The sequence below is a fragment of the Lipophrys pholis genome, assembly GCF_963383615.2.
Source record: "Lipophrys pholis genome assembly, chromosome: 21".
In the NCBI taxonomy this organism is placed as follows: Eukaryota; Metazoa; Chordata; class Actinopteri; order Blenniiformes; family Blenniidae; genus Lipophrys; species Lipophrys pholis.
The window spans coordinates 391,285-417,239 of record NC_137649.1 but is presented as its reverse complement, the minus strand read 5'-3'; the positions used below and the strand labels follow the sequence as shown (position 1 = coordinate 417,239).

The 25,955-nt window shown below is 41.9% G+C and overlaps 1 protein-coding gene across 1 annotated transcript in view; it reads right to left on the bottom strand.

The window, feature by feature from the left end:
• The window catches only part of cnih3 (cornichon family AMPA receptor auxiliary protein 3), a gene marked incomplete at both ends in the record, with an annotated part of 123,607 nt that overhangs the window by 66,427 nt on the left and 31,225 nt on the right, over positions 1–25,955 (bottom strand). The window contains one exon of the mRNA XM_080490770.1: positions 9,042–9,110. Coding sequence (XP_080346896.1) covers positions 9,042–9,110 — 69 coding nt within the window. The remainder of the gene's footprint in view (positions 1–9,041; positions 9,111–25,955) is intronic.

Genomic DNA, 25,955 nt, shown 5'->3' with positions numbered 1-25,955 from the left:
CTAAAAGATAATACTAAAACTAGAAGTCAACCAGCAGATGAAATGACTCCAGTTCTAATATCTGGATGATGTAACATTTGTCACAGTCCTGACAGCAGAACCACCACAGAAGGAACTTCTCCTGGATGTGATCCTGGTCTGGAGCAGGCCAGCAGCAGAGGATCAGTCACCATGGTTACTAGTCCAGGATAACCCACTGGAGGATAGGTTTATTCAGGATAACCAAGATTTCCAGGCTTAATCCTGGTTTTGTGCCAAACCCCTCAGGCTGCTGTAAATAAGCCTGAGCTAATTTCTGTCCGTTGTCCAGACATAAAACCACAGACAGTTACAGACACATAAAAACAATAAAAATGTTTTCAAATGGGCTGGCGGAACTGATGGGTGGGTTCTGTCACATCCAGGTCAACTAATAACCTCAACTAAACTCGATGAACAACTACATGAACTCAGCAACACAAACACAACACAACCATTAGCAACACTACAAACCTAATATAACCTCAATAATTACATCTAAAACACCATCAACAGAAACTCCCATGATGCATTGCAACGATCAGCTCTGTGAGGCTTCATATTATTAAAATGGAGGATCTGTGCAGGAGATCAGGGCTTTAGAACTATGAGTGTGAGCGGGGGGGCTTTCAATCTCATTTAGTTGTTGTGTGAGTCACTATTGTTCAGAGTTAAGAGAGCGTTAGCCGCTCTATGTGGCTGTGAGCATTAGCATGAAGCCTCGTTCCTCCTCACGGAGTGACCATCGTACTGGTCATCTACGTTCTGAGGGTCTCTACTGCTTCTTCTCTCAAGACAAATGTGGCTCAGATATGTGAGAGGAAGAGCTGCCAAGTCTCTGGTAGCAAGAAGGAGGCAAGAGAACCCATGTTCAGGAGAATCGTTCATGATCTTCATTCAATGTTCCATTCATGTTCAGGAGAACCATTCATGATCTTCATTCAATGTTCCATTCATGTTCAGGACACTTCATGTTCAGAAGAAATCATTCAAACTGTTAATAATGACATTAGAGGATTTTTTCTACAACTTGTTTTGAGGAACCCCTGACGCCCCCAGCCTCACCCAGACTCCGCCTCCAGCCTCCCCCAGGCCCCGCCCCCAGCCATCCCCAGGCTCCGCCCCCAGCGGCCCCCAGGTCCACTGAGTTTGAGACCCCTGGATGAGAGGGAAACTAAAGTCGAAACAGAATTCTGCTAGGACCAATTTAAAAAGTGTGGAATGGCTTGACGACACGATAAAACAAATTATGAATATAACACAATTTAAAAATTTTTACAAAAGGTATATCTTTGAAAAATACAGAAATGAAGAAGGAGAATTAAATCTGTGGGATTTTCATTCTCCTTCTTCATTTCTGTATTTTTTGTTTTTTTTCGTGTTTTTTTTTTTATTATGTTTTCATAAATAGCTCAATTGGAGTAGTTTTTTGTTTTTGTCTTTGGTATTGCCTGTTTAGTTATTTTATTGGATTTTCCATTAGTCACTGGGTGAAGAATGGGGGGAGGACTTGATAAGCCGAGGCTTCTTCGCATCCCTTTTCCAACCAGTCAAATGTGTGTTATATTGAAATTGGCTTTTTTATTAATTTTTCTGTAATTTTTTTCCCATTTGTTCCATCTAATTTTAATTGTTCCTTTGTTCAAAATAAACAAATACAAATAATAGAAATAATTAAATCACAGAAGCACTTTGCACGTGTTCTTGTGGTTCTTGCCCCCCCCCAGTGCATTTTCCATGTTGCTTACTTTTAACTTTGTCTTCTTGCTATTAGCTTCCTTCACTCTGTGGACTTTAAAGGTTTGGGAGCTCATGGGACCCCGGCATGAAACTAAAACATAAAGCTGAGTCGTTATGAAATCTGTAAAAGCAGCTCTCAGTTGAACCAGGAGTAAAAAACTGGCTTTGAAATGGAAGTTGTACAATTCGGACAGCAGCCATGTGTTTCATGGTAGAAAGAAAAGGCTGAAGGATAAAGGAGAAGGGAGAAGAAAGAAGGAGAAGGAGAGACAGGGCTTTTGGAATCATGGGAGAATCAGACAAGAAGGGAAAGGGAAGAAGGATTGAGATGGAACCTTGTGGAGCTGCTCCCCTGCTGGACTCTGATAATCTCCACGCTGCGTAATGAGATGCAAATATGACAAAGTATGAAAGTGGTGATCAGAAAGAGAAGGGAGCCGAATGCACTGAGTGCAGAGTTGTGAAAAGCCTGTCAAGCTGAAGAATTCCTTCCATTTGCCTCATTTCAACATCCCTCCCTCTGTTCTGTCTGCCAGTCTCAAACCACCATCATTGTTTGGTTCCAACATGGAGGACGTCCGTCCAGCTCTCCATACAGCCCAAGCTTCAGAAGCCCAGGTCACCTCCAGACCAGCTGCTGGCGCCGTCCCAGAGCATCAGGCCTTGTTAAAAGTCAACTGCGTTGAGAAAAGCCCTGAAGACCCCGGGGAGCGTGATTAACAGGGCTGCACTTTCTCTTCACCGAGGGTGGCTGACCGACTCCTCCATCCTTCTTCAGAACTTCCTCTAACCCTAACCCTCACACTTCTGACACACTGTCCTGTTTTCTGGCTGCAGCAGGCCAAGAGGGATTTTAAAAACCATCGCAGCAGCAGCCTCCAGTCATGTTCAGACTGACGTACCTTGACTTCACTCTCATACTGCAAAGAGACACATAATCTGCCACACATGAATGAGACCAGCCAGCATCTCCTGCCTCCACACAGCCTCAGAGAGCAGCGTTCATAGGAACATTCTAAGGTTTAACGATCTAACAATGGGCAGTTCTAATGAACTGAGACTATATATAGTCTATACATAAAGAACCTCTCGTGTCAGGTGCCATCTCCATGTTTTAAGACTAAACTACGGCGTCCTGTGATGTAAACTATGTCTCCCTGTCCAACAATAGAGCAGCGATCACCAAATCAGTAACAAGGACTGAACTGCTGTGCTGCAATGCACCATGGGAGTTTGGGTTGTTGGAACTTAAATGCTGTTATTGTGGTTGTATTGGTCTTGTAGTGATGTTAGTTGTTGTGTTGTGTTGTGGTGGTTTAGTCTAGGTAGTTAGTTGGTTTTGTTTACTGTAGTTTAGTTACTCCAGGTAGTTGGTTTAGTTTGCTGTAGTTCAGTTAGTCCTAGGTAGTTGGTTGGTTTAGTTTACTGTAGTTTAATTACTCTAGGTAGATACTAACTTTAGTTTACTGTAATTTAGTTACTCTATATAGTTAGTTGGTTTGGTTTACTGTAGTTTAGTTACTCTAGGTAGTTAGTGGGTTTGGTTTGGTTTGGTTTAGTGTAGTTTAGTTTAGTTACTCTAGGTAGTTAGTTGGTTTAGTTTACTGTAGGTTAGTCTAGTTAGTTAGTTGGTTTAGTTTACTGTAGTTTAGTTAGTCTAGGTAGTTTGTTGATTTAGTTTACTTCAGTCTAGTTAGTCCTAGGTTGTTGGTTGGTTTAGTTTACTGTAGTTCAGTTAATCTTGATAGTTAGTTGGTTTGGTTTACTGTAGTTTAGTTACGCTATGTAGTTGGTTGGTTGGTTGGTTAGTTAGTTTACTTTAGTTTAGTTAGTCCTAGGTAGTAGGTTGGTTTAATTTACTGTAGTTTAGTTACTCTAAATAGTTAGTTAGTCAGTTAGTCAGTTAGTCAGTTAGTTAGTTAGTTAGTTAGTTAGTTAGTTAGTTAGTTAGTTAGTTAGTTAGTTAGGTAGGTAGGTAGGTTTAGTTTAGTTAATCCCAGGTAGTTGGATGGTTTAGTATACTGTAGTTTAGTACTCTAGGTAATAGGTTTAGTTTACTGTAGTTTAGTTAGTATAATACAAAAGGTGCACCGGTTCAAAAAGTACAGCTCCGCAATAGGCCTCTGTTTGGCTGGACCTTGATTCAGACCCGGACCCAGACCCAGACTTGGACCCGGACCCGGACCCAGACCCAGACCCAGACCCAGACCCAGACCAGGACCCCAGACCAGGACCTAGAACCAGACAGACACTTGGACCCGGACCCCAACCTGGACCGCGGTCCAATATTTGGTGAGCCCTGATATGAATGCTACCCCAGATGAAATGAGCTGCAGTGAGTCAAGTGGAAAGGAAAGGTCTCCATTACCATCAAACCTCAGCAGACTTGTCAGCAGCATCACAGAGCGAGAGCGAGGCTCCAAGGAGCTTTTCTCTTTTCACATCCTGTCCAGATCATCAGGGTTTGCACCCATAATAATAAGAGTGTTCTAATCTTATAAAGACAACTCTAATTTAGAACAAGAATGACTTCTAATTCACTGTTTGATTATTAACTCTATCACTTCTCTTCTAATTCACTTTCATTATTAATGCTGTCACTTACTTATGTTCTAATTCAGTTTGATTATTAACTCTGTCACTTACTTCTCTTCTAATTCACTTTGATTATTAACTCTGTCACGTCTCTTCTAATTCAGTTTGATTATTAACTCTGTCACTTATCTTCTAATTCAGTTTGATTATTCATTCTGTCATGCTCTTCTAATTCACTTTGATTATTAAGTCTGTCACTTCTCTTCTAATTCACTGTTTGATTATTAAGTCTGTCACTTCTCTTCTAATTCACTGTTTGATTATTAACTCTATCACTTCTCTTCTAATTCACTGTTTGATTATTTACTCTGTCACTTGCTTCTGTTCTAATTCAGTTTGATTATTAACTCTGTCACTTTTCTTCTGATTCACTGTTTGATTATTAACTCTGTCACTTCTCATCTAATTCACTTTCATAATTAATGCTGTCACTTCTCTTCTAATTCACTGTTTGATTATTAACTCTGTCACTTCTTTTCTAATTCACAGTTTGATTATTAACTCTGTCACTTACTTCTCTTCTAATTCACTTTGATTATTAACTCTATCACTTCTCTTCTAATTCACTTTGATTATTAACTCTGTCACTTCTCTTCTAATTCACTTTCATTATTAATGCTGTCACTTCTCTTCTAATTCACTGTTTGATTATTTACTCTGTCACTTGCTTCTGTTCTAATTCAGTTTGATTATTAACTCTGTCACTTCTTTTCTAATTCAGTTTGATTATTCATTCTGTCATGCTCTTCTAATTCACTTTGATTATTAAGTCTGTCACTTCTCTTCTAATTCACTGTTTGATTATTAAGTCTGTCACTTCTCTTCTAATTCACTGTTTGATTATTATCTCTATCACTTCTCTTCTAATTCACTTTGATTATTAACTCTGTCACGTCTCTTCTAATTCACTGTTTGATTATTAACTCTATCACTTCTCTTCTAATTCACTGTTTGATTATTTACTCTGTCACTTGCTTCTGTTCTAATTCAGTTTGATTATTTACTCTGTCACTTTTCTTCTGATTCACTGTTTGATTATTAACTCTGTCACTTCTTTTCTAATTCAGTTTGATTATTAACTCTGTCACTTCTCATCTAATTCACTTTCATAATTAATGCTGTCACTTCTCTTCTAATTCACTGTTTGATTATTAACTCTGTCACTTCTTTTCTAATTCACAGTTTGATTATTAACTCTGTCACTTACTTCTGTTCTAATTCAGTTTGATTATTAACTCTGTCACTTCTCTTCTAATTCACTTTCATTATTAATGCTGTCACTTCTCTTCTAATTCACTGTTTGATTATTAACTCTGTCACTTCTTTTCTAATTCACAGTTTGATTATTAACTCTGTCACTTACTTCTCTTCTAATTCACTTTGATTATTAACTCTATCACTTTTCTTCTAATTCACTTTGATTATTAACTCTGTCTTCTAATTCGGTTTGATTATTAATGCTGTCACTTCTTTTCTAATTCACTGTTTGATTATTAACTCTGTCACTTACTTCTGTTCTAATTCAGTTTGATTATTAACTCTGTCACTTCTCTTCTTATTCACTTTGATTATTAACTCTATCACTCCTCTTCTAATTCACTGTTTGATTATTAACTCTGTCACTCCTCTTCTAATTCACTTTCATTACTAACTCTGTCACTTCTCTTCTAATTCACTTTGATTATTAAGTCTGTCACTTCTCTCCTAATTCAGTTTGATTATTAACTCTATCACTTCTCTTCTAATTCACTGTTTGATTATTAACTCTGTCACTTCTTTTCTAATTCACTTTGATTATTAACTCTATCACTTTTCTTCTAATTCACTTTGATTATTAACTCTGTCTTCTAATTCACTTTGATTATTAACTCTATCGCTTCTCTCCTAATTCAGTTTGATTATTAACTCTATCACTTCTCTTCTAATTCACTGTTTGATTATTAACTCTGTCACTTCTTTTCTAATTCACTGTTTGATCATTAACTCTGTCACGTCTCTTCTAATTCACTGTTTGATTATTAACTCTGTCACTTACTTCTCTTCTAATTCAGTTTGATTATTAACTCTGTCACTTTTCTTCTAATTGACTGTTTGATTATTAACTCTGTCACTTCTCTTCTAATTCACTGTTTGATTATTAACTCTGTCACTTCTCTTCTAATTCAGTTTCATTATTAATGCTGTCACTTCTCTTCTAATTCACTGTTTGATTATTAACTCTCTCACTTCTTTTCCAATTCACTGTTTGATTATTAACTCTGTCACTTACTTCTGTTCTAATTCAGTTTGATTATTAACTCTATCACTTCTCTTCTATTTCACTTTGATTATTAACTCTGTCACTTCTCTTCTAATTCAGTTTGATTATTAACTCTATCACTTCTCTTCTTTTTCAGTTTGATTATTAACTCTATCACTTCTCTTCTCATTCAGTTTGATTATTAACTCTGTCACTTCTCTTCTAATTCTCTGTTTGAAAGGAGAAATTTGGCTGAAAAGTTGCAGTTCAAGTTCATTGTTCTCCATCATAGTTATAATTTAAATTCACACAAACAGAATGGAGAATTTTTGTTCAGGTTTGTTAATGTTCATAAATGTGATCACATTTATTAATGACTGAAAATCTAAGAGCTTAAAGAAATCCCCGTTTATTTTTCATTTCCTTTGTTGAGGTTTCTTTCACAGATTTCTAAAATAGTTTAAACGATGAATTGATGTGTTGTTTGAAAATATAACTGATATACCTCTAGTTTTCACTAAACCCAGATTAACTTTCATTTCCAGTAAATTAGCAACAAAACATGAATTTTGTAAAATGAACTAATGAAGCTTCTGCTTGTATTTGTTTACAAGTAATAAAAGAGTCTTCACAAGTGTCTCTGTTCACTAGATGTTCTAAAGAAGTATAGTTTTGATAACTGGGGTTCCTTCTCAATCTAAAAAAGGCCAAATTGTTGTAATTTGGTTCATTAAGGTTCTTTATCTACATGAAGGTAGCCCATTGGATGAAATGGAATAATGATGAAGAGCCAATCTAAGAAGTGTAACACCACCTCGCTGACCACCCCTAACCCTAACCCTAACCCTAACCCTAACCCTAACCCTAACCCTAACCCTAACCCACCAAACTCTAAACACTTTAGTTTAAACTTCCTGCCAGAATCCTCTGGGAACCTGAGGATCCACCTCTAGTTCTAATAAAACCTTTCTGAAGGAAGTTCCTCTTCACAGTCAGACTAACTGGTATTTCCAGCATTTTATTTTGGCGGGACATCCCCGGTTTGTTGACGTCTCAGCGTGACAGAACCTCCTGAAGGTTCTCGAGGCTTCGTGTCACAAGATCCCGTTTGTCCTCTGGATCTCTGCACATCTGGATTCTCTGAGGAAAAAGCTTCAGTTTCACTACATCCAGACTTTCTCCAGGATTCAAGACTCTTTCCTTGACAAAGTCTGGAGCTTTGTTCAAATGTTGATGTTCTGGCTGGAGCTGCCGCCATCTTGGATATCCACAATCCCTTGGGGCAGGTTTCCCAAGATGGCGTCAGGGTGGAGCACATTCCCCGACCACACTGAGGGTGGAACATATTCCCCCACCACATTGAGGGTGGAGCACATTCCCCGACCACATTGAGGGTGGAGTACATTCCCCCCACACTGAGGGTGAAGCTCATCCCCCCTGCTCCACCCTCTCCACTGGCTGCCTGTGTATCAAAGGACTTCAGAATGGTCCTTCTGCTCTAGAAAGCTTTGAAGGGTCTCGGCCTAAATCATCTCAGATTGACTTGTAGAAGATCAAAGCTCCAGACCTCTGAGGTCATCAGGAAGAGGTTGACTCATTGTTCCTACAGTCAGAAGAAACAAGGTGGAGCAGCTTTTAGTTCCTCACCTGTGGAACAAACTTCCTGAACACCCGAAGACTGCTGACACACTCACTTCTTTTAAATCAGGACTTAAAACATTCCGAGATGCACAGGCTGTAGAATAAAATATAGATTTTACTTACTTAGTAAACTAATCTGAATAATCTCTTATCCTTTGATTATACCTTTCCTCATTATTTGTTTGATGCATTTCTTTCATTTCTTCTAAAGCTTTAATGTATTTCTTTATTCTGTATTTCTTTAGTTTATTTTATTTGTTTGTAAAACTCTGTGAGTTGCCTTGTGTTTGAATGCTGCTCTATAAATACATGTGCCTTGCCTTGCCTTCAATGGAGACAACTTCCATCCATCCATCCGTCCGTCCGTCCGTCCGTCCGTCCGTCCGTCCGTCCGTCCGTCCGTCCGTCCGTCCGTCCATCCATCCATCCATCCATCCATCCTCTCCCTCTTATCCGTTTCTGGGTGGTGGTGGTGTCAGTCTGAGCACCGTCACCCAGATCACATTGCACCATTAAGAACCTTCCTGCAGGTGGAGAGCCCACAGGAAGGTGGAGAGCCCACAGGAAGGTGGAGAGCCCACGGGAAGGTGGAGAGCCCACAGGAAGGTGGCGCCCGGCGTGGGACATGAACCCTCTACCTTGAGACTGAGCGTCTTATGCTCTACCTACTGAGCTGGACGGGGGACATGAACCCTCTACCTTGAGACTGAGAGTCTCATGTTCTACCAGCTGAGCAAGCTGGGGGACATGGCGACAACACGTCATCACAAAACATTTGCCAGTGAGAAATAAAGAAATTCAAACCTACCGCATGGAGAGGATTGCCCTGATCGATCGGCACTTTGAAGTCGGCCTGGAGCTCATCGAATGCTGTGATCTGAGAGAGAGAGGGGGGGGGGGGGGGTAAATATAAAATTAGGGAGGTCCCGATCACACTTTTTTGCCCCGGATACCGATACAATTTTTCAGAATTGAGTATCGGCCGATACTAATACTTTTCCGATCCGATACTTACATTGCTATTGCAAATATACTCAATAGTGTATTTCTGGCGCAACTAAGATGTCTGAAGCTAAAAGCACTATTGGCAGAAGCTTTGTTTACCTAGAAATTATTGTAAAACTCACTTATTGAATCAAAATTCTTCTCAGAATGACTTAAACATAAATGTTCTTAATAGTGTTCAGAATATCCCAGTCTCCCTTCAAACTAGAGGAACCTTCTGGGTTCTTGTTTCACCATATCGCTCCCCTGTGGGGACTGATCCTTTATTTTAAAATCCTTTATTTTAAAATCCTATATCTTAAAATCCTTTATTTAAAGCTGCACTGAGTTTGCTGCTTCGGTGCGGCTTTTTCTTTAGTTGTTGTTGTAAACTGAGGAACATCCACACGACGATAAAACGATCTTTGTCCTCCCTGTCCTTCTCCCAACAAACCTCCGTCACACCTCACTATGAACACGGCTCAACACGAGGCTTCAGGGCATGTAGTACACATGCCAGGCCTTTAGGGGCGCTGTGACTCACCAAACACAATAAAAAAACAGAAGAAGACAGACCACATAGAAATTTAGAAGTAGACTTTGGCACATAAACACATAAACCACTATATATAACTCTAGTTTTATAGGTCTATGGCCCCGCTCCGCCTGCTTCTAGCTTCTGCAGCTCCACCCGAGCTTCTAGTCCCTGATTGTTCTGGTTATGAGGTGACGTAGTGGACCGCGTTTTTTATTTTTTTTTTAGATCGGCGGGGTGATCGGCTGGATTTGCCGAGCCCCGATCCGATATCGACCGATATCGACCGATCGGATGGGGACATCCCTATATAATGTCTAAAGTATTGTTATAACAAGACATTTATATTTGAACAAGAACAATCACAGATTTCTGACGTACACCAAACGTTTGACCTGGAGAAAAAGAAATTTCTGGATCTCCTCCAAAATATAAATGAATCTTACAGAGCCTGAATTGATCTGGGGTGAAACGTTGGACAAAATCTGCAGTAGTACTAGTAGTAGACGTAATCTTGCTCACCGACTGTCTGTATAGACAGATCCATTTAATCAATGAAGTCATTCCATCCTTGGTGGACGTCATGAGGACAGGCTGTGGACCTGGAGGGATTTCCAGTTAGTCACTGGACCTAAAAGCCGGTAAATGTGGGCAATGTTCCACGTGTCCATGTGCACTCTGCCAGGGGTGTTCTGTCCACTGCTACTATTAGTCACTGAGCCTTCTCGTCCTGGACCACTGCCAACCTGACACCTCACCTCACCCAGAACTCACCCTCACCTCACTCTCACCTCACCCACACCTCAACCAGATCTCACCCTCATCTCACTTTCACCCTCATCTCACCTTCACCTCACCCAGAATGCACCCTCACCTCACCCTCATCTCATCCTCACCTCACCCTCATCTCACTTTCACCTCACCCTCATTTCACTTTCACCTCAACCAGAACTCACCCTCATCTCACTCTCACCTCACCTCAACCAGAACTCACCCACACCTCACCTCACCCACACCTAACCCAGAACTCACCCTCACCTCACCCAGAACTCACCCTCACCTCACTCTCACCTCACCCACACCTCACCCTCATCTCACTCTCACCTCACCCTCATTTCACCTTCACCTCAACCAGAACTCACCCTCGTCTCACCCTCACCTCACCCACACCTCAACCAGAACTAACCATCACCTCACTCAAACCTCACCCAGAACTCACGCTCACCTCATCCACACCTCACCCAGAGCTCACCCTCACCTCCCCCACACCTCACCCACACCTCACCCTCATCTCACGCACACCTCACCCACACCTCACCCTCATCTCATCCTCACCTCAACCTCATCTCACTTTCACCTCACCCTCATTTCACTTTCACCTCTACCAGAACTCACCCTCATCTCACCCTCACTTCACCTCAACCAGAACTCACCCACACCTCACCTCACCCACACCTAACCCAGAACTCACCCTCACCTCACCCAGAACTCACCCTCATCTCACTCTCACCTCACCCACACCTCCCCCTCATCTCACTCTCACCTCACCCTCATTTCACCTTCACCTCAACCAGAACTCACCCTCATCTCACCCTCACCTCACCCACACCTCACCCAGAACTCACCATCACCTCACCCACACCTCACCCTCATTTCACCTTCACCTCAACCAGAACTCACCCTCATCTCACCCTCACCTCACCCACACCTCAACCAGAACTAACCATCACCTCACTCAAACCTCACCCAGAACTCACTCTCACCTCATCCACACCTCAACCAGAGCTCACCCTCACCTCCCCCACACCTCACCCACATCTCACCCTCACCCACACCTCACCCTCATCTCACGCACACCTCACCCACACCTCACCCTCATCTCATCCTCACCTCACCCTCATCTCACTTTCACCTCACCCTCATTTCACTTTCACCTCTACCAGAACTCACCCTCATCTCACCCTCACCTCACCTCAACCAGAACTCACCCACACCTCACCTCACCCAGAACTCACCCTCATCTCACTCTCACCTCACCCACACCTCCCCCTCATCTCACTCTCACCTCACCCTCATTTCACCTTCACCTCAACCAGAACTCACCCTCATCTCACCCTCACCTCACCCACACCTCACCCAGAACCCACCATCACCTCACCCACACCTCACCCAGAACTCACTCTCACTTCACCCACACCTCAACCAGGACTCACCATCACCTCCCTCAAACCTCACCCAAAACTCACTCTCACCTCATCCACACCTCACCCAGAGCTCACCCTCACCTCCCCCACACCTCACCCAGAAGTCACCCACACCTCACCCACATCTCACCCTCATCCACACCTCACCCTCATCTCACGCACACCCCACCCTCACCTCACCCACACTTCACCCTCATCTCACGCACACCTCACCCTCACCTCACCCACACCTCACCTCACCCAGAACACACCCTCACCTCACCCAGAGGTGAGGGTGAGGATCAAAACGCAAAATAAACCTTCCTTTCTTTCTTCCTTTATTGCATTATATTTTGAACATAATAATTAAAAGTGAATATTGAGTAGAACTTAACATGTTTATAAAGGAGCAGGAAGAAGCATGAATTTATTAAATCTTAGCTCCTCTCCAGTCAATCTGTTCATTAGTTTTTAACAAATCACTTAGTCACAACTAGAGCTACACTCGGTAGAGCACAGACCTTCATCAATGCCACATTTGTTTGCAAAACAGATTTTGCATGGCGAGCATGTTCGCCGTGAGCTCATATCAATGCTCACTAGCCTGTCAGGTAGCTACATCACTGTGAAACACTGAGCACACTGATAAACCACGACTGAAGTCACACCGGGATTCCTGGATACTTGCCAAACCAAGATATTGTCTAAAAGCTTCAGAGCGTCGCCATGGCAACAAACACTAATCTCCTTTGATCTCCTCCATGAGGTGCCTCTCTCATCCGCTTTGTATGGGACATTTTTCTGCATTTTTTGGCGATTTATTTTGAAACAGTTAGTCGTTAACATCCTAAAATGTAATGGATTGGTCCTTGATGATGACAAATTATCCCTGAAGATTTAATGTAATTTGGATTAATAGTTTTCACCTAAAGTTGGTACATACATACATACAGTAGATTTCCCCCAAATTCCTTGACGACGGTAACTGCAAAACGGCAAAGTAAAGCAACCAACCAGTAACTAAGTAAACAGTTAAACAGGTTGTAAAAAAGAAAACGCCAGTGAATGGAGTGAACATGTGTAGGTATTACCACAAATCTCTGCACAGTAATTCACTATGGTGATCTGAGTGAACAGTTCAGAATGTGGAGTGAACTGTGGTACAAAACCTACTTGCCTTAAGTATTGAAATATTTTGTTCCAGTTTGTTTTGTATAACTTGAGATTTCTAGTTTATTTTTTCATCCAGCATTACCCCGACAAATTTGGTTTTATGAGTTCTTACAATGTCAATCAAATGAATCTGTATTATTACATTCATATTCCTTTGAATATTCTCAAACAGCATGAGTTTAGTTTTATTTTGATTCAGTGATCATTAATTCCTGTCAAACCAATTCATTTATTTACACATTTCTGCAATTATTGTTGCTTGTAGATGTTATAAAACCCTCCTGAGGAGGAAATACTGGCATGTTCTGCAAATAAAACCAGTTTTAAAATGTTTGAAACTTTTCAGATGTCATTTTATGTAAAGGATAAAACGTTTGGGACCCAGGACTGACCCTTGGGGGACGCCACAATGAAGAATAACCCCTGAATAACTTTTTACCCAGTGTAAAACTATTCCTCTGATCGCAGACCGTCCAGTTTATTGATTAGTTTGTTGTGGTTGATTGAATGGAAAGCTTTATTCAGGTGGATGAATATTCTAGTTGTGTGGTTTGTGATCTATAGCGTTTTGGATCTCTTCAGTTGATTCCAGGCCAGTGATGTTCTGCTGTTTGATCTGAATCCCGACTGACTGCCGGACAGTCAGTAATGTTCTTTATGTTTTTATGAATTTATCGAGTCTGTTACTGAAAACTTTTCCAGAATGTTTAAGAATTGTGGTCGTAAAGAAACAGGCCTGTAGTTTGTGAATTGGAGTTTCTATCCAGTTTTAAACAGCAGCACAATGTTGGCTCTTTTTATTCTGTTTGGAAAGGTACCACTCTGCAAAGACAAGCTCCAGATGACCATGGGTGGTTTTGAAATTCCATCTATGATCGTTTTCACAATCATCATGTCGAGGTTATTACCATCAGAAGGTGCTTTGTCTTTACATTTATGTTGAGTGTCAATTATTGATTTTTCTTCCACTGCTGTGAGGAACATCGAGGTTTGGTTTGTTTCTCTGAAGTTATCCTGAAAAGACTCATACCTGAAGAACAGAGAAGGAAACTGCCCTGGTTTGACATGAAATCATGAAGAAGTCGTTCTAACTTCACAACATTTGATGAACAAGCCTCCCATCACACCATCGACTCCACTGCTCTGGTTCAGATCTGGGATCAGCTGTGGCCTGCAGGCACACATTCGCATGGAATCGACGTTATAGCTTCAGTGGCTGAGGGGGGGCTGAAGCAGAGCCGAGTTCTGTGTGTGTGTGTGTGTGTGTGTGTGTGTGCGTGCGCGTGTGTGCGTTTGTGTGTGTGTGCGTGTGTGCGTCTGTCTGTGTGTGTGTGCGTGTGCGTGTGCGTGTGCATGTGCGCGTGTGCGTGTGTGTGTGTGTAGTCAGTAAAACTGGATTACTGTTTGTGCAGTGCAAAATGTTATTCAAGCATTGCATGTTGAGTGAGAAAGAATGTACAAGACAGCACTGTGTGCTGTGTGTGTGTGTATGTGCATGCGCGTGTGCAGGCATGTGTGTGTGTGTGTGTGTGCGTGTGCAGGCGTGTGTGTGTGTGTGTGTGTGTGTGTGCGGTGGGGGATTAAACACCAGAGAGCTGGCAGCGGCAGGCAGATCCCTGGTTATTTCCCCCCTCACCCCCGCCTGGCAGGCGGCTCCTCACATCTTATTTCCCAGTAGATTCTAACAGTGATCCCAGCTCGTTGCCTTCCTCGGTTACAATCTGTTAACTTCGCCCGGATCGTTCCTCATGAGCAGTGGGAATACACACACACATTTAGCCTTCATGAAGCACCTCTTCACACAGGAAACGCCCATCCAGCATGTGCAGCACATGAGATCAATACTTCCAGCTATCCTGCAAAACTCCTGATGATGGAATTATTTATCAAAGCAGAGTGGAACTCTTATTTTTCAGTTTTTCACTTCTTTTTATTAGAAATCTTCAATGCAGGTCAAATACAATAAAAAAGAAAAGTCCAGTAATATCTATCAGATAGAACACAGGTACATTGTACATTACTTCTTGTATCCAGAAAATACACAGCCAGCATTACAATGAAAAAAAGTTTAGATAAAGACATAGACACATGTATCTTCCCCCTTTCTTTAATGTAATAATTTAAGCAAATGAACTATCAGAAATGTATCTTTGAATTAATGACTTTTGAATGAATTTTGGTTTTCCACTCATATTCTCTCTTTATTTTATGTCCCTCCTGCAATATCTGTTCCCAGTCATCATGCTTAATTATTATTTTCATTTATCGTTCCCATTTTCCTTTAACATCCTGTATATTATCTGTGTTTTCTTGTTGTAATATTTTGTAGGTGTGAGATATATATTTACTGTTAATTTTCCTTTTTTTTTACGGAAATAAAAAATTGCTCTAAATTTGTGGGTGGAGCTTGTAAGGGGATTAGGTCATTCTGTTTATGTAGATAATTCCTTACTTGTAAATATTTATAAAAACCTTGGGTTGGCAGGTCATACTTCCAAGAGATGCCAGTGCAGAAATCCAAGATGGCGGTGCTCCTGCTCCATCTTGAAATGACGCAATCAGAAGCCAACACACCGGAAGTGATGAACACGGAATGTGAAGCCAGAAGTGACGTATTCAAAAGGCGACGCACCGCAATTGACGTGAGGGAGCGCGCCTACAGGAAGTGACGTTGCTGAACCCACTCGCCGTAAAAGACGCAAAACGGGATGTTTATTCCTCAACGCAGTTCAACGCACATTTATCGTTTCTTTTACGTGTCTTTTGTATCTCAACAGAGTCGAGGATCGTCTTCTGATAAGGTAAAGATTTCTCTTCTTGTCTATATAGAAACGATCAGCCTGCAGTAATAAGAAGCAGTAGTTCTATGAGTATTAAAGGGTAGCAGTAGTTCTATCAGTATTAATGAGAGTAGCAGTAGTTACATCAGTATTAATGAGAGTAGCAGTAGTTCTATCAGTATTAATGAGAGCAGCAGTAGTTCTATCAGTATTAATGAGAGTAGCAGTAGTTACATCAGTATTAATGAGAGTAGCAGTAGTTCTATCAGTATTAATGAGAGTAGCAGTAGTTCTATCAGTATTAATGAGAGCAGCAGTAGTTCTATCAGTATTAATGAGAGCAGCAGTAGTTACATCAGTATTAATGAGAGTAGCAGTAGTTCTATCAGTATTAATGAGAGCAGCAGTAGTTCTATCAGTATTAATGAGAGTAGCAGTAGTTCTATCAGTATTAATGAGAGCAGCAGTAGTTCTATCAGTATTAATGAGAGTAGCAGTAGTTCTATCAGTATTAATGAGAGCAGCAGTAGTTCTATCAGTATTAATGAGAGCAGCAGTAGTTCTATCAGTATTAATGAGAGTAGCAGTAGTTACATCAGTATTAATGAGAGTAGCAGTAGTTCTATCAGTATTAATGAGAGCAGCAGTAGTTCTATCAGTATTAATGAGAGTAGCAGTAGTTACATCAGTATTAATGAGAGTAGCAGTAGTTCTATCAGTATTAATGAGAGCAGCAGTAGTTACATCAGTATTAATGAGAGTAGCAGTAGTTCTATCAGTATTAATGAGAGTAGCAGTAGTTACATCAGTATTAATGAGAGTAGCAGTAGTTCTATCAGTATTAATGAGAGCAGCAGTAGTTACATCAGTATTAATGAGAGTAGCAGTAGTTCTATCAGTATTAATGAGAGCAGCAGTAGTTCTATCAGTATTAATGAGAGTAGCAGTAGTTCTATCAGTATTAATGAGAGCAGCAGTAGTTCTATCAGTATTAATGAGAGCAGCAGTAGTTACATCAGTATTAATGAGAGTAGCAGTAGTTCTATCAGTATTAATGAGAGTAGCAGTAGTTCTATCAGTATTAATGAGAGCAGCAGTAGTTACATCAGTATTAATGAGAGTAGCAGTAGTTACATCAGTATTAATGAGAGTAACAGTAGTTCTATCAGTATTAATGAGAGTAGCAGTAGTTCTATCAGTATTAATGAGAGCAGCAGTAGTTACATCAGTATTAATGAGAGTAGCAGTAGTTCTATCAGTATTAATGAGAGTAACAGTAGTTCTATCAGTATTAATGAGGGTAGCAGTAGTTCTATCAGTATTAATGAGAGTAACAGTAGTTCTATCAGTATTAATGAGAGTAGCAGTGGTTCTATCAGTATTAATGAGAGTAACAGTAGTTCTATCAGTATTAATGAGAGTAGCAGTAGTTCTATCAGTATTAATGAGAGCAGCAGTAGTTATGTAGTTCTGTTAGGAGCAATGAAAGTTGAAGTTACTCTTTCCATACTCGCTCCATGTGTTGGTTTATTAAGTTAATTTCTTTCCTTGTGAAAACTTGTTCCAGTAACTTTTGGTGTGTTCAGAGACAAATGTGCCGACATTGACCAGTACCAGTAATGGTACCGTACTGTAGTAATGAATGATGCAGAACAGTGTCTTCATTCCTCTGTCCTCCCGTCCCTGCTTCCTCCGTCACCTTCACATATCTGCCTGATGTTTTTTCCACTTTGAGCGTCTTTTCTATGAAAGACTACGACTTATTTTTCCTTCCCCGCCGTGATTTTTAACCAATGTTAAGCTACTTTTTACAAAGTGACTAAGTGTCTTTATGTGTAAAAATACATTCCTATCCTCGGTCACTAGAATGTGACTAATAATTAACTCATTAGTCACAGCCGGAGCTGCTGAGAGGACATCAGACTTCCGCTCTCAACCATTTGATCTAATAAGGCCTTTTTCAGCCCAGTTTTTAAATCCAGAGGAAGGTTGGAACTCTGGATTAGGATGAATTCGTATCAATCTGCAAAGTGAACTGGGACGATTTAGTGTCTTTCTAACATTTGACCATATAGACAGAGTGGTGTTAATCCATTTATTTGTAACTTTCTTCTTGGTTTTTGACCATGCAGCTGGACTAATGAACGGGATCGTATCCAGGAATATTTCTGGACCATCACCTCGTCCCATCCCACCATGTGGAGTCGTCCTCTGGACAGACCCATGTCAGCAATGACCGAAGTTGATTCTTTAAGTTTGGCATATTCAATCCACCGCTTTCTTTTGGACACATAAGGGCATAAGGGTCAAATACATTTTGAGAGCCATTTATTAAATGTTGTAAATGTAGACATTGGGAGTTTTATTGGTCGGGACTGAAACAGAAAAAGCAATCTTGGTAATACGTTCATTCTAATTGTTTCTATCCTCCCTACCCGTGAGAGAGGTCGAATGAACTTTGCCTCTGGAATTTCTGGGCCATTGGCCTTTAAACATCATTGCTTCTGATGTTTGGTTTGTTAGCCAGAAAGATTGCTGTAGTTTTCTAAGGTTTTTATTAGTGGGGTCAAAGATGTCCCAGGGTCACTGATATACCTTAATATCCCATATCGTATTGTAATATAAATATCGTCGGCAAAGAGTGAAATCTTATGTTCTTTCTTATTCTGATCCTCAATGCCCCTAATATTTGAATTCCTCCTGGCTCAATATTAATGATGATGGTCTTTGCCGTCCTCTCCCCACAGTCGAGCCGGGCTTTCAGAACTTCCCCACTCTGGGACCAGAGTAAAAAAAAAACGGTTTTCGGGCTCCTTAAGCTCCGCCTCCTGTGGATGATCAGCCAGAAATGGTGCTTTTAGGTGAAGCAGTGTTGTGGTGAGGACAGTTACCTCCTGCTGGTGTTTTCACCACTGAGGATGTTGGCCTGAGCAGAGAGTAGAGCAGCAGGAAGCGGCCAGCTGACTGCAGACTGTGTCTGCCAGCAGGCCGACAGCTTGCTGCGTCTGTGTGTGTCTGCATGGGAAATGGAAAGGAAGAAAGATTCTTGTTTGCTGTGTTTCAGTCCAGTGACTCAGGTCTGTCCTGGAAGCTGTGAGCAGCTGAAGCCGTCTCATCTTTACATGGAAATAAACATTAATCAGAAAAATCTCCACTGCACTGTGAAAAGCTACAAGGTCCATTTGAATTATTCAGAATTATTGAGCAGAATGTGAAACCCACTAAATGTGGTTTATATTTCTGCTCAACCATTCGTCCACCTCTGAGCCAGCATCCAACACTGACCTTCATCTGCATGCGGTGGTACGGGACACGCGACAAAGACCAGACCAGACCTACTCAGCTTCCCACCTGAAGCTCCAGCTTTTCATCATGGAAACCTTCCAGGGTGTTCTATCAGTACTGCTCATGGGCTAGGGGGCGCCCCCCAGGGGCCATAGAAATCCCATCAGTCCTCAGTGCCTGGTGAAATAACACGGTGGTTTGTCTTCAACTCCAATCACATGTGGACGTTTGATTAAAGGACGTGTCTCCCTGGACAGAAAAACACTCAGGCAGATGTGGTGGAATGTCACAGAGTACAAATACTTTGTTATTGTACTTAACCACATTTTTCACGTATCTATACTTTTGATTTGATTTGACTTGATGTATCTTATTTTGAACACGTAAAAAAAAACAAAAAAAAAAAACAGAATTCCATAAACAATATAAAAGGTCAACACCATAAGTGCCCGTGTCTTTCACCTGCAGGAAAAGGAGAAGACATACTTATTTTGTAAAAACTGTAGTGCATTCATGAGTTTTACTCCACCTAAACTGCATCTTGTTTCATCTTTTACCCATCAGTCACCAGACTGTGGTCTGGATTGGTTGTGAGGTTTCAACCAATCCGGTGCTGCTATCACCCCTCCAATGATATCGCAGTGATTGAACCTTCAATATGAAGCAGAGAGCAAAACCCCGGGGCGAGCCACCCTCAGCAGCTTCAAACCAAATGTTTCAGTGGGAAGGATTCGGGGGGAATTCTGGAAGGACTGGCGTTCAGAACGTTGTAATGGCAAATATGAAATGTGTTGTGTGTGTATGCAATGGAAAAACAGACTTCTTCTGTACAGAGAGTAAAGAAGATGTTCTTCTGGTCCTGGTTGGACAACGGCCTGTTTCAGAGAACCTCATCTGGTTGAGACAGAAAGTTCAGAAGAACCATTTGTGTTGTTCGATAGAAAACTCAAAGTGTCACTTGTGAGTCTCATCCCTCCCCGTGTACGATCACAGCGTGGATGGTTCTTAGAGTGTTACTGTGGAAAGTTGATCATTTCAGCAGGAGAATTGAATCTGTGCACTCCTGCAGAAACCTTGAAGCTTCAATCCAAACACAAAGACCTGCTCCGTCGAGGTTTTATTCCTCCAAAGCAAACAGGTGATTACCACAAAGTCACCTGTGACCACTGATTCATTTTGTTCCTGATTCTTTCTGTGGTTGAACAGAATCGATCTAACAGTGTATTGATGTCCTTCACACACTGACGACCATCTGAACCCGTGGCTGGTAGAAACCCCCTTATTCTGACCTGTTCCACAGAGAACGCTGTGGTCAGTCTGAGCGACACGCTTCTCCTTCGTTGGTTTTCCAGACAGAGTGAAAGTCCCACCGCCATCTACTGTCCGTCGGGGTGTATAACACCAGCCGCTCACTAACGGGTGAAAGTCGCAATGAGTGAGAATTAAAGGCGCAGCGCCACGATTAACACTGAATTGTGTATATATATACAGTACAGACCAAAAGTTTGGACGCACCTTCTCATTCAAAGAGCATCAAAACTATGAACTAACACATGTGGAATTATATACTTAACAAAAAAGTGTGAAACAACTGAAAACACGCCTTATATTCTAGGTTCTTCAAAGTAGCCACCTTTTGCTTTGATTACTGCTTCGCACACTCTTGGCATTCTCTTGATGAGCTTCAAGAGGTAGTCACCTGAAATGGTCTTCCAACAGTCTTGAAGGAGTTCCCAGACATGCTTAGCATTTGTTGGCCCTTTTGCCTTCACTCTGCGGTCCAGCTCACCCCAAACCATCTCGATTGGGTTCAGGTCCGGTGACTGTGGAGGCCAGGTCATCTGGCGCAGCACCCCATCACTCTCCTTCTTGGTCAAATAGCCCTTCCACAGCCTGGAGGGGTGTTTGGGGTCATTGTCCTGTTGAAAAATAAATGATGGTCCAACTAAACGCAAACCGGATGGAATAGCATGCCGCTGCAAGATGCTGTGGTAGCCATGCTGGTTCAGCCATGCTGGTTCAGCCATGCTGGTTCAGTATGCTGGTTCAGCCATGCTGGTTCAGTATGCCTTCAATTTAGAATAAATCCCCAACAGTGTGACCAGCAAAGCCCCCCCACACCATCACACCTCCTCCTCCATGCTTCACGGTGGGAACCAGGCATGTCGAGTCCATCCGGTCACCTGTTCTGCGTCGCACAAAGACACGGTGGTTGGAACCAAAGATCTAAAATTTGGACTCATCAGACCAAAGCACAGATTTCCACTGGTCTGATGTCCATTCCTTGTGTTCTTTAGCCCAAACAGGTCTCTTCTGCTTGTTGCCTGTCCTTAGCAGTGGTTTCCTAGCAGCTATTCTACCATGAAGGCCTGATTCACACAGTCTTCTCTTAACAGTTGTTCTAGAGATGTGTCTGCTGCTAGAACTCTGTGTGGCATTGACCTGCTCTCTAATCTGAGCTGCTGTTAACCTGCCATTTCTGAGGCTGGTGACTCGGATGAACTTCTCCTCCGCAGCAGAGGTGACTCTTGGTCTTCCTTTCCTGGGGCGGTCCTCATGTGAGCCAGTTTCTTTGTAATGCTTGATGGTTTTTGCGTCCGAAAAATTGGGAAAACTTTGAAAGTGTCCCCAAGTGCGACTGCACTTGGGGACACTTTCAAAGTTTTCCCAATTTTTCGGACTGACTGACCTTCATTTCTTAAAGTAATGATGGCCACTCGTTTTTCTTTACTTAGCTGCTTTTTTCTTGCCATAATACCAATTCTAACAGTCTATTCAGTAGGACTATCAGCTGTGTATCCAACTGACTTCAGCACAACACAACTGATGGTCCCAACCCCATTTATAAGGCAAGAAATCCCACTTATTAAAGCTGACAGGGCTCACCTGGGGAGTGAAGACCATTTCAGGTGACTACCTCTTGAAGCTCATCAAGAGAATGCAGAGTGTGTCCAGAGCAGTAATCAGAGCAAAAGGTGGCTACTTTGAAGAACCTAGAATATAAGGCGTGTTTTCAGTTGTTTTACACTTTTTTGTTAAGTACATATTTCCACATGTGTTAATTCATAGTTTTGATGCCTTCAGTGTGAATCTACAATGTCAATAGTCATGAAAATAAAGAAAACTCTTTGAATGAGAAGGTGTGTCCAAACTTTTGGTCTGTATTGTATATATATATATATATATATATATATATATATATATATTTAAATCTTTTTATTGATTTAAGGTATTTAGAAACATACATACATAAACTCACATCTTATTTAAAAACAGCAGGCACTGTGAAATGAAATTACATCATACATCGATGTCGCAAAAACAATTATACACTGAATTCGGGCTCAAAATAAAAAAGGAATGGCTGCCATGTCTTCTCGTTTGGAATTGATCCGCTTATGCTAAATCTCAGGTGTTCAAGCTTAAAATGGGACATTACTTCCTCCACCCAAAGCTGAAATGCTGGTGGTGCTGACTCTTCCCAGTTAAACAGTATCAAGCGTCTTGTGAGTAAAGTCATAAAGGCTACTGCAGTTTCCTGATGGGGTGTCACTGAAATGTCTGCTGCAACCCCAAATAAAACTGTAATGGGACACGGACTGATGTTCTTTAGACATAGAAATGAGACTGTAATAAATAATCCCTCCCAAAAGTCATACAGCCGGGGACAAAACCAAGACATGTGACTCGGATTAACAGTGGCATGACCACATCTGGGACAGGACGGGACGACACTTAGTACAGTCTGGATACTTCACTAGGCCACAGATGCAGCCTGTACAGCACCTTAAACTGCAGTACACCATGTTTTACACAGAGAGAGGAAGAGTGGATTCTTGTAATTGCTGATTGCCAGGTATTTTCACCTAATTCTTCCTCTCATTGAATTTTTAAATGGTTCAACGACGGGGATGCTGCACCCTGGTTTCTCTTATAAATGACAGACACAACACCTTTATCGAGTGGATCTCAGAGCAGACTCTCATCAAACATGATTTTGGAGGCAAGGTTAGAGAGAAAGATGCTTTAACAAAACTACGTAGTTGTAAGTACCTGAAAAAGTCTGATAGTGGAATGTCAAAGTCATTCTTTAGCTGTTCAAATGAAAGAAATGTATAATTTTTAAAGAGATCCTCAATGCATCTTAGGACCTGTTTACACAACAACGTTTCAGGTGACAACACCTAATCCGCAAAAGTTCATTTCCACTGCAGCAGCAGACACAGAGACAAGGATGTAGTTAGTCTGCCGGGCCACTGGGGGGCGCTGTTGCTTGATTATGTTATGAAACCACACAGACGTGTGCAGAGAACAAAACACTATAAACGTGAAGAAAATGGAGAGAACCTGACATCCTAGTGGACTGATGAGGAACCGGATGATATCAGGGAGAGTCTCAACTATTAAACTACTGATCTGGACCATAAAACTAGAATATGGACCGCGGGTCGTACCACTACGGGTCATACCACTACGGGTCGTACCCGTACCACTATGGGTCGTACCACTACGGCTTGTACCACTACGGGTCGTACCACTACGGGCTGTACCACTACGGGTCGTACCACTACGGGTCGTACCCGTACTACTACGGGTCGTACCCGTACCACTACGGGTCGTACCACTACAGGTCGTACCCGTACCACTACGGGTCGTACCACTACAGGTCGTACCCGTACCACTACGGGTCTTACCCGTACCACTACGTTTCATACCACTACGCGGCCGCCATGATTGTTTACAACTGAATGAGCAGGAGGGAGGGGGGGGAGATCAGTGGGACATGAACCCTCTACCTTGAGACTGAGAGTCTCATGCTCTACCGACTGAGCTGGCCGGGGGAAATGAGCCCTCTCTACCTTTGGGTTAGGGTTAGGGTTAGGGTTAGGGTTAGGGTTAGGCTGACCGGGGTCTCCACATGATGGATGAATGAAGAAAACCAAAGTGATGACTTGTGGATTTAGAGGAAAACAGAGGAAGAGTTTGGATGAACGTTCCAGTTCCAGAATGTTCCTCCAGTGTACCACGGCAGCTGTGTTGGTAACATTCTGAGATGACATCAGTCCACGGGAGCCACGCCACTAAAGCATTTTCACAATAACCAGTGTTCAGGCTGCTCTGCTCTCTGAAGCTCTTTCTCCTCTCGTCTCAGATACGCTGCTCATCAATGAACTCAGATGAACACATGTTGAGCTGAAACACCATGAAGGGAGGCTGAATGCTGAGCTCTGCAATGCTGCACAAGGCAAAGCAGCATCAGATCACATAGAATTATTCTAAATTATCATCAGAGGATTTAAAACGCTTTTCACAGTCTCCACAAAAAGCTGGGGTTGATGGGCTTTTGGGTGAAATTTCAGGATGAAGCTAAAATGCACCCTGACTTTTCCAGGTGACCTTCATGTGACCTTCTCTAAACTGTCCAACCCTTCAAGGTTTCAGCACCTTTCACAACTTGTTGTTCTCTAACAAGGAGCTCAATGCAAACGTTCCCAACAGCTGTTTGATCCCAGAATAATGGACCAAAAATGTCCCAGTTCAATTAGAATTGATTTGAAAAATAAAGAAAATTATATATATATATATATATATATATATATATAGCCGTGCAGTGGTGCAGTGTTTAGGGCTCTGGATCTCAAGACGTTTGCAGCAGAATTCCTGAGCCAGACCCTGGGCCCCCACCAGCCCTCCTGAAGGGGGTCAGTACAGTATGATAAATAAAACAAATGAATAAATCATTTCAACAATGTTTTGACATCATGAGCTTGATACTGCTCCTAACGACTGATCTACAGAACATCGCCCCTGAAGCTCCAAGGTCAACCACAACTATTGGTGGTTGTTTAAAGAAGACTGATAGAGAATCACCATTTTTCATGATGGTAATATCAAGGGAGCATCAACTTTTTACCTTTCCATTCATTTTACCAAAAAGTGGAATATCTTAATAACTTTTTCTGAGCCGTGGATGCCAAGAACAGAGCTTAAATAATTGAAATAAGGTTTGTGAAAATAGATTGTGAAAAATGCCCTCTTGATTACAATTTTTATTTCGTCACCGAGAGGTTAGTCAGCAGTAACATCCCTACTCTGAAGTAGGGCTGAATTAATAATTGCATTTGCGATAATATTGTGATATGATAAAACAGGATTTTCTAATCCAAGGGCTGCGATTTGACTGCTCACGTGATCTGGTCACATGACGACTTGCGTGTCCTGTACGTGTCCTGTACGTGTCCTGCACCCACATATGAGCGGTGAGTGAGCGGTGAGTGAGCGGAGCAGAGCAGCAGTATTACTCCTTATTAACATAATTCAAACCGGCAGGAGGAAATAACTCCGGCCATAACGGAGTTCATAGAAAGACATGATGCCCATTACAGGGCTGGACATTAAGGACTGTCCGACCGTCCGGGGCTGGTAAAAATTTTGCTCAGGCAAGAGACTCATCTGCCTTCCTTGCCTGAACCGGCTCCTGGTTTTTAGGGACGGAGCCGATCCGATCCGGGATCAGGTTCTGATATCAACATAATTCACTGATCAGAGATTTCTGCTCCATGATCCTGGTCTGCTTCATGGTGCTGAAAAGACTCCACAGTGTTTCACTGCTGCTGCTCTGCTCGCTGGCTGCAAACTGTGGACTGGATTTCCTGAAGGGAGGCGGGTCTCAATGAGACCAGGAGGAATGAGTCAGGAAATCCATTCCACAGTTTGCAGCCAGCGAGCAGGCTAGGGAAGTAGCACTGTGCTATCCAACTTTTCATGGCAACATGTTGCTG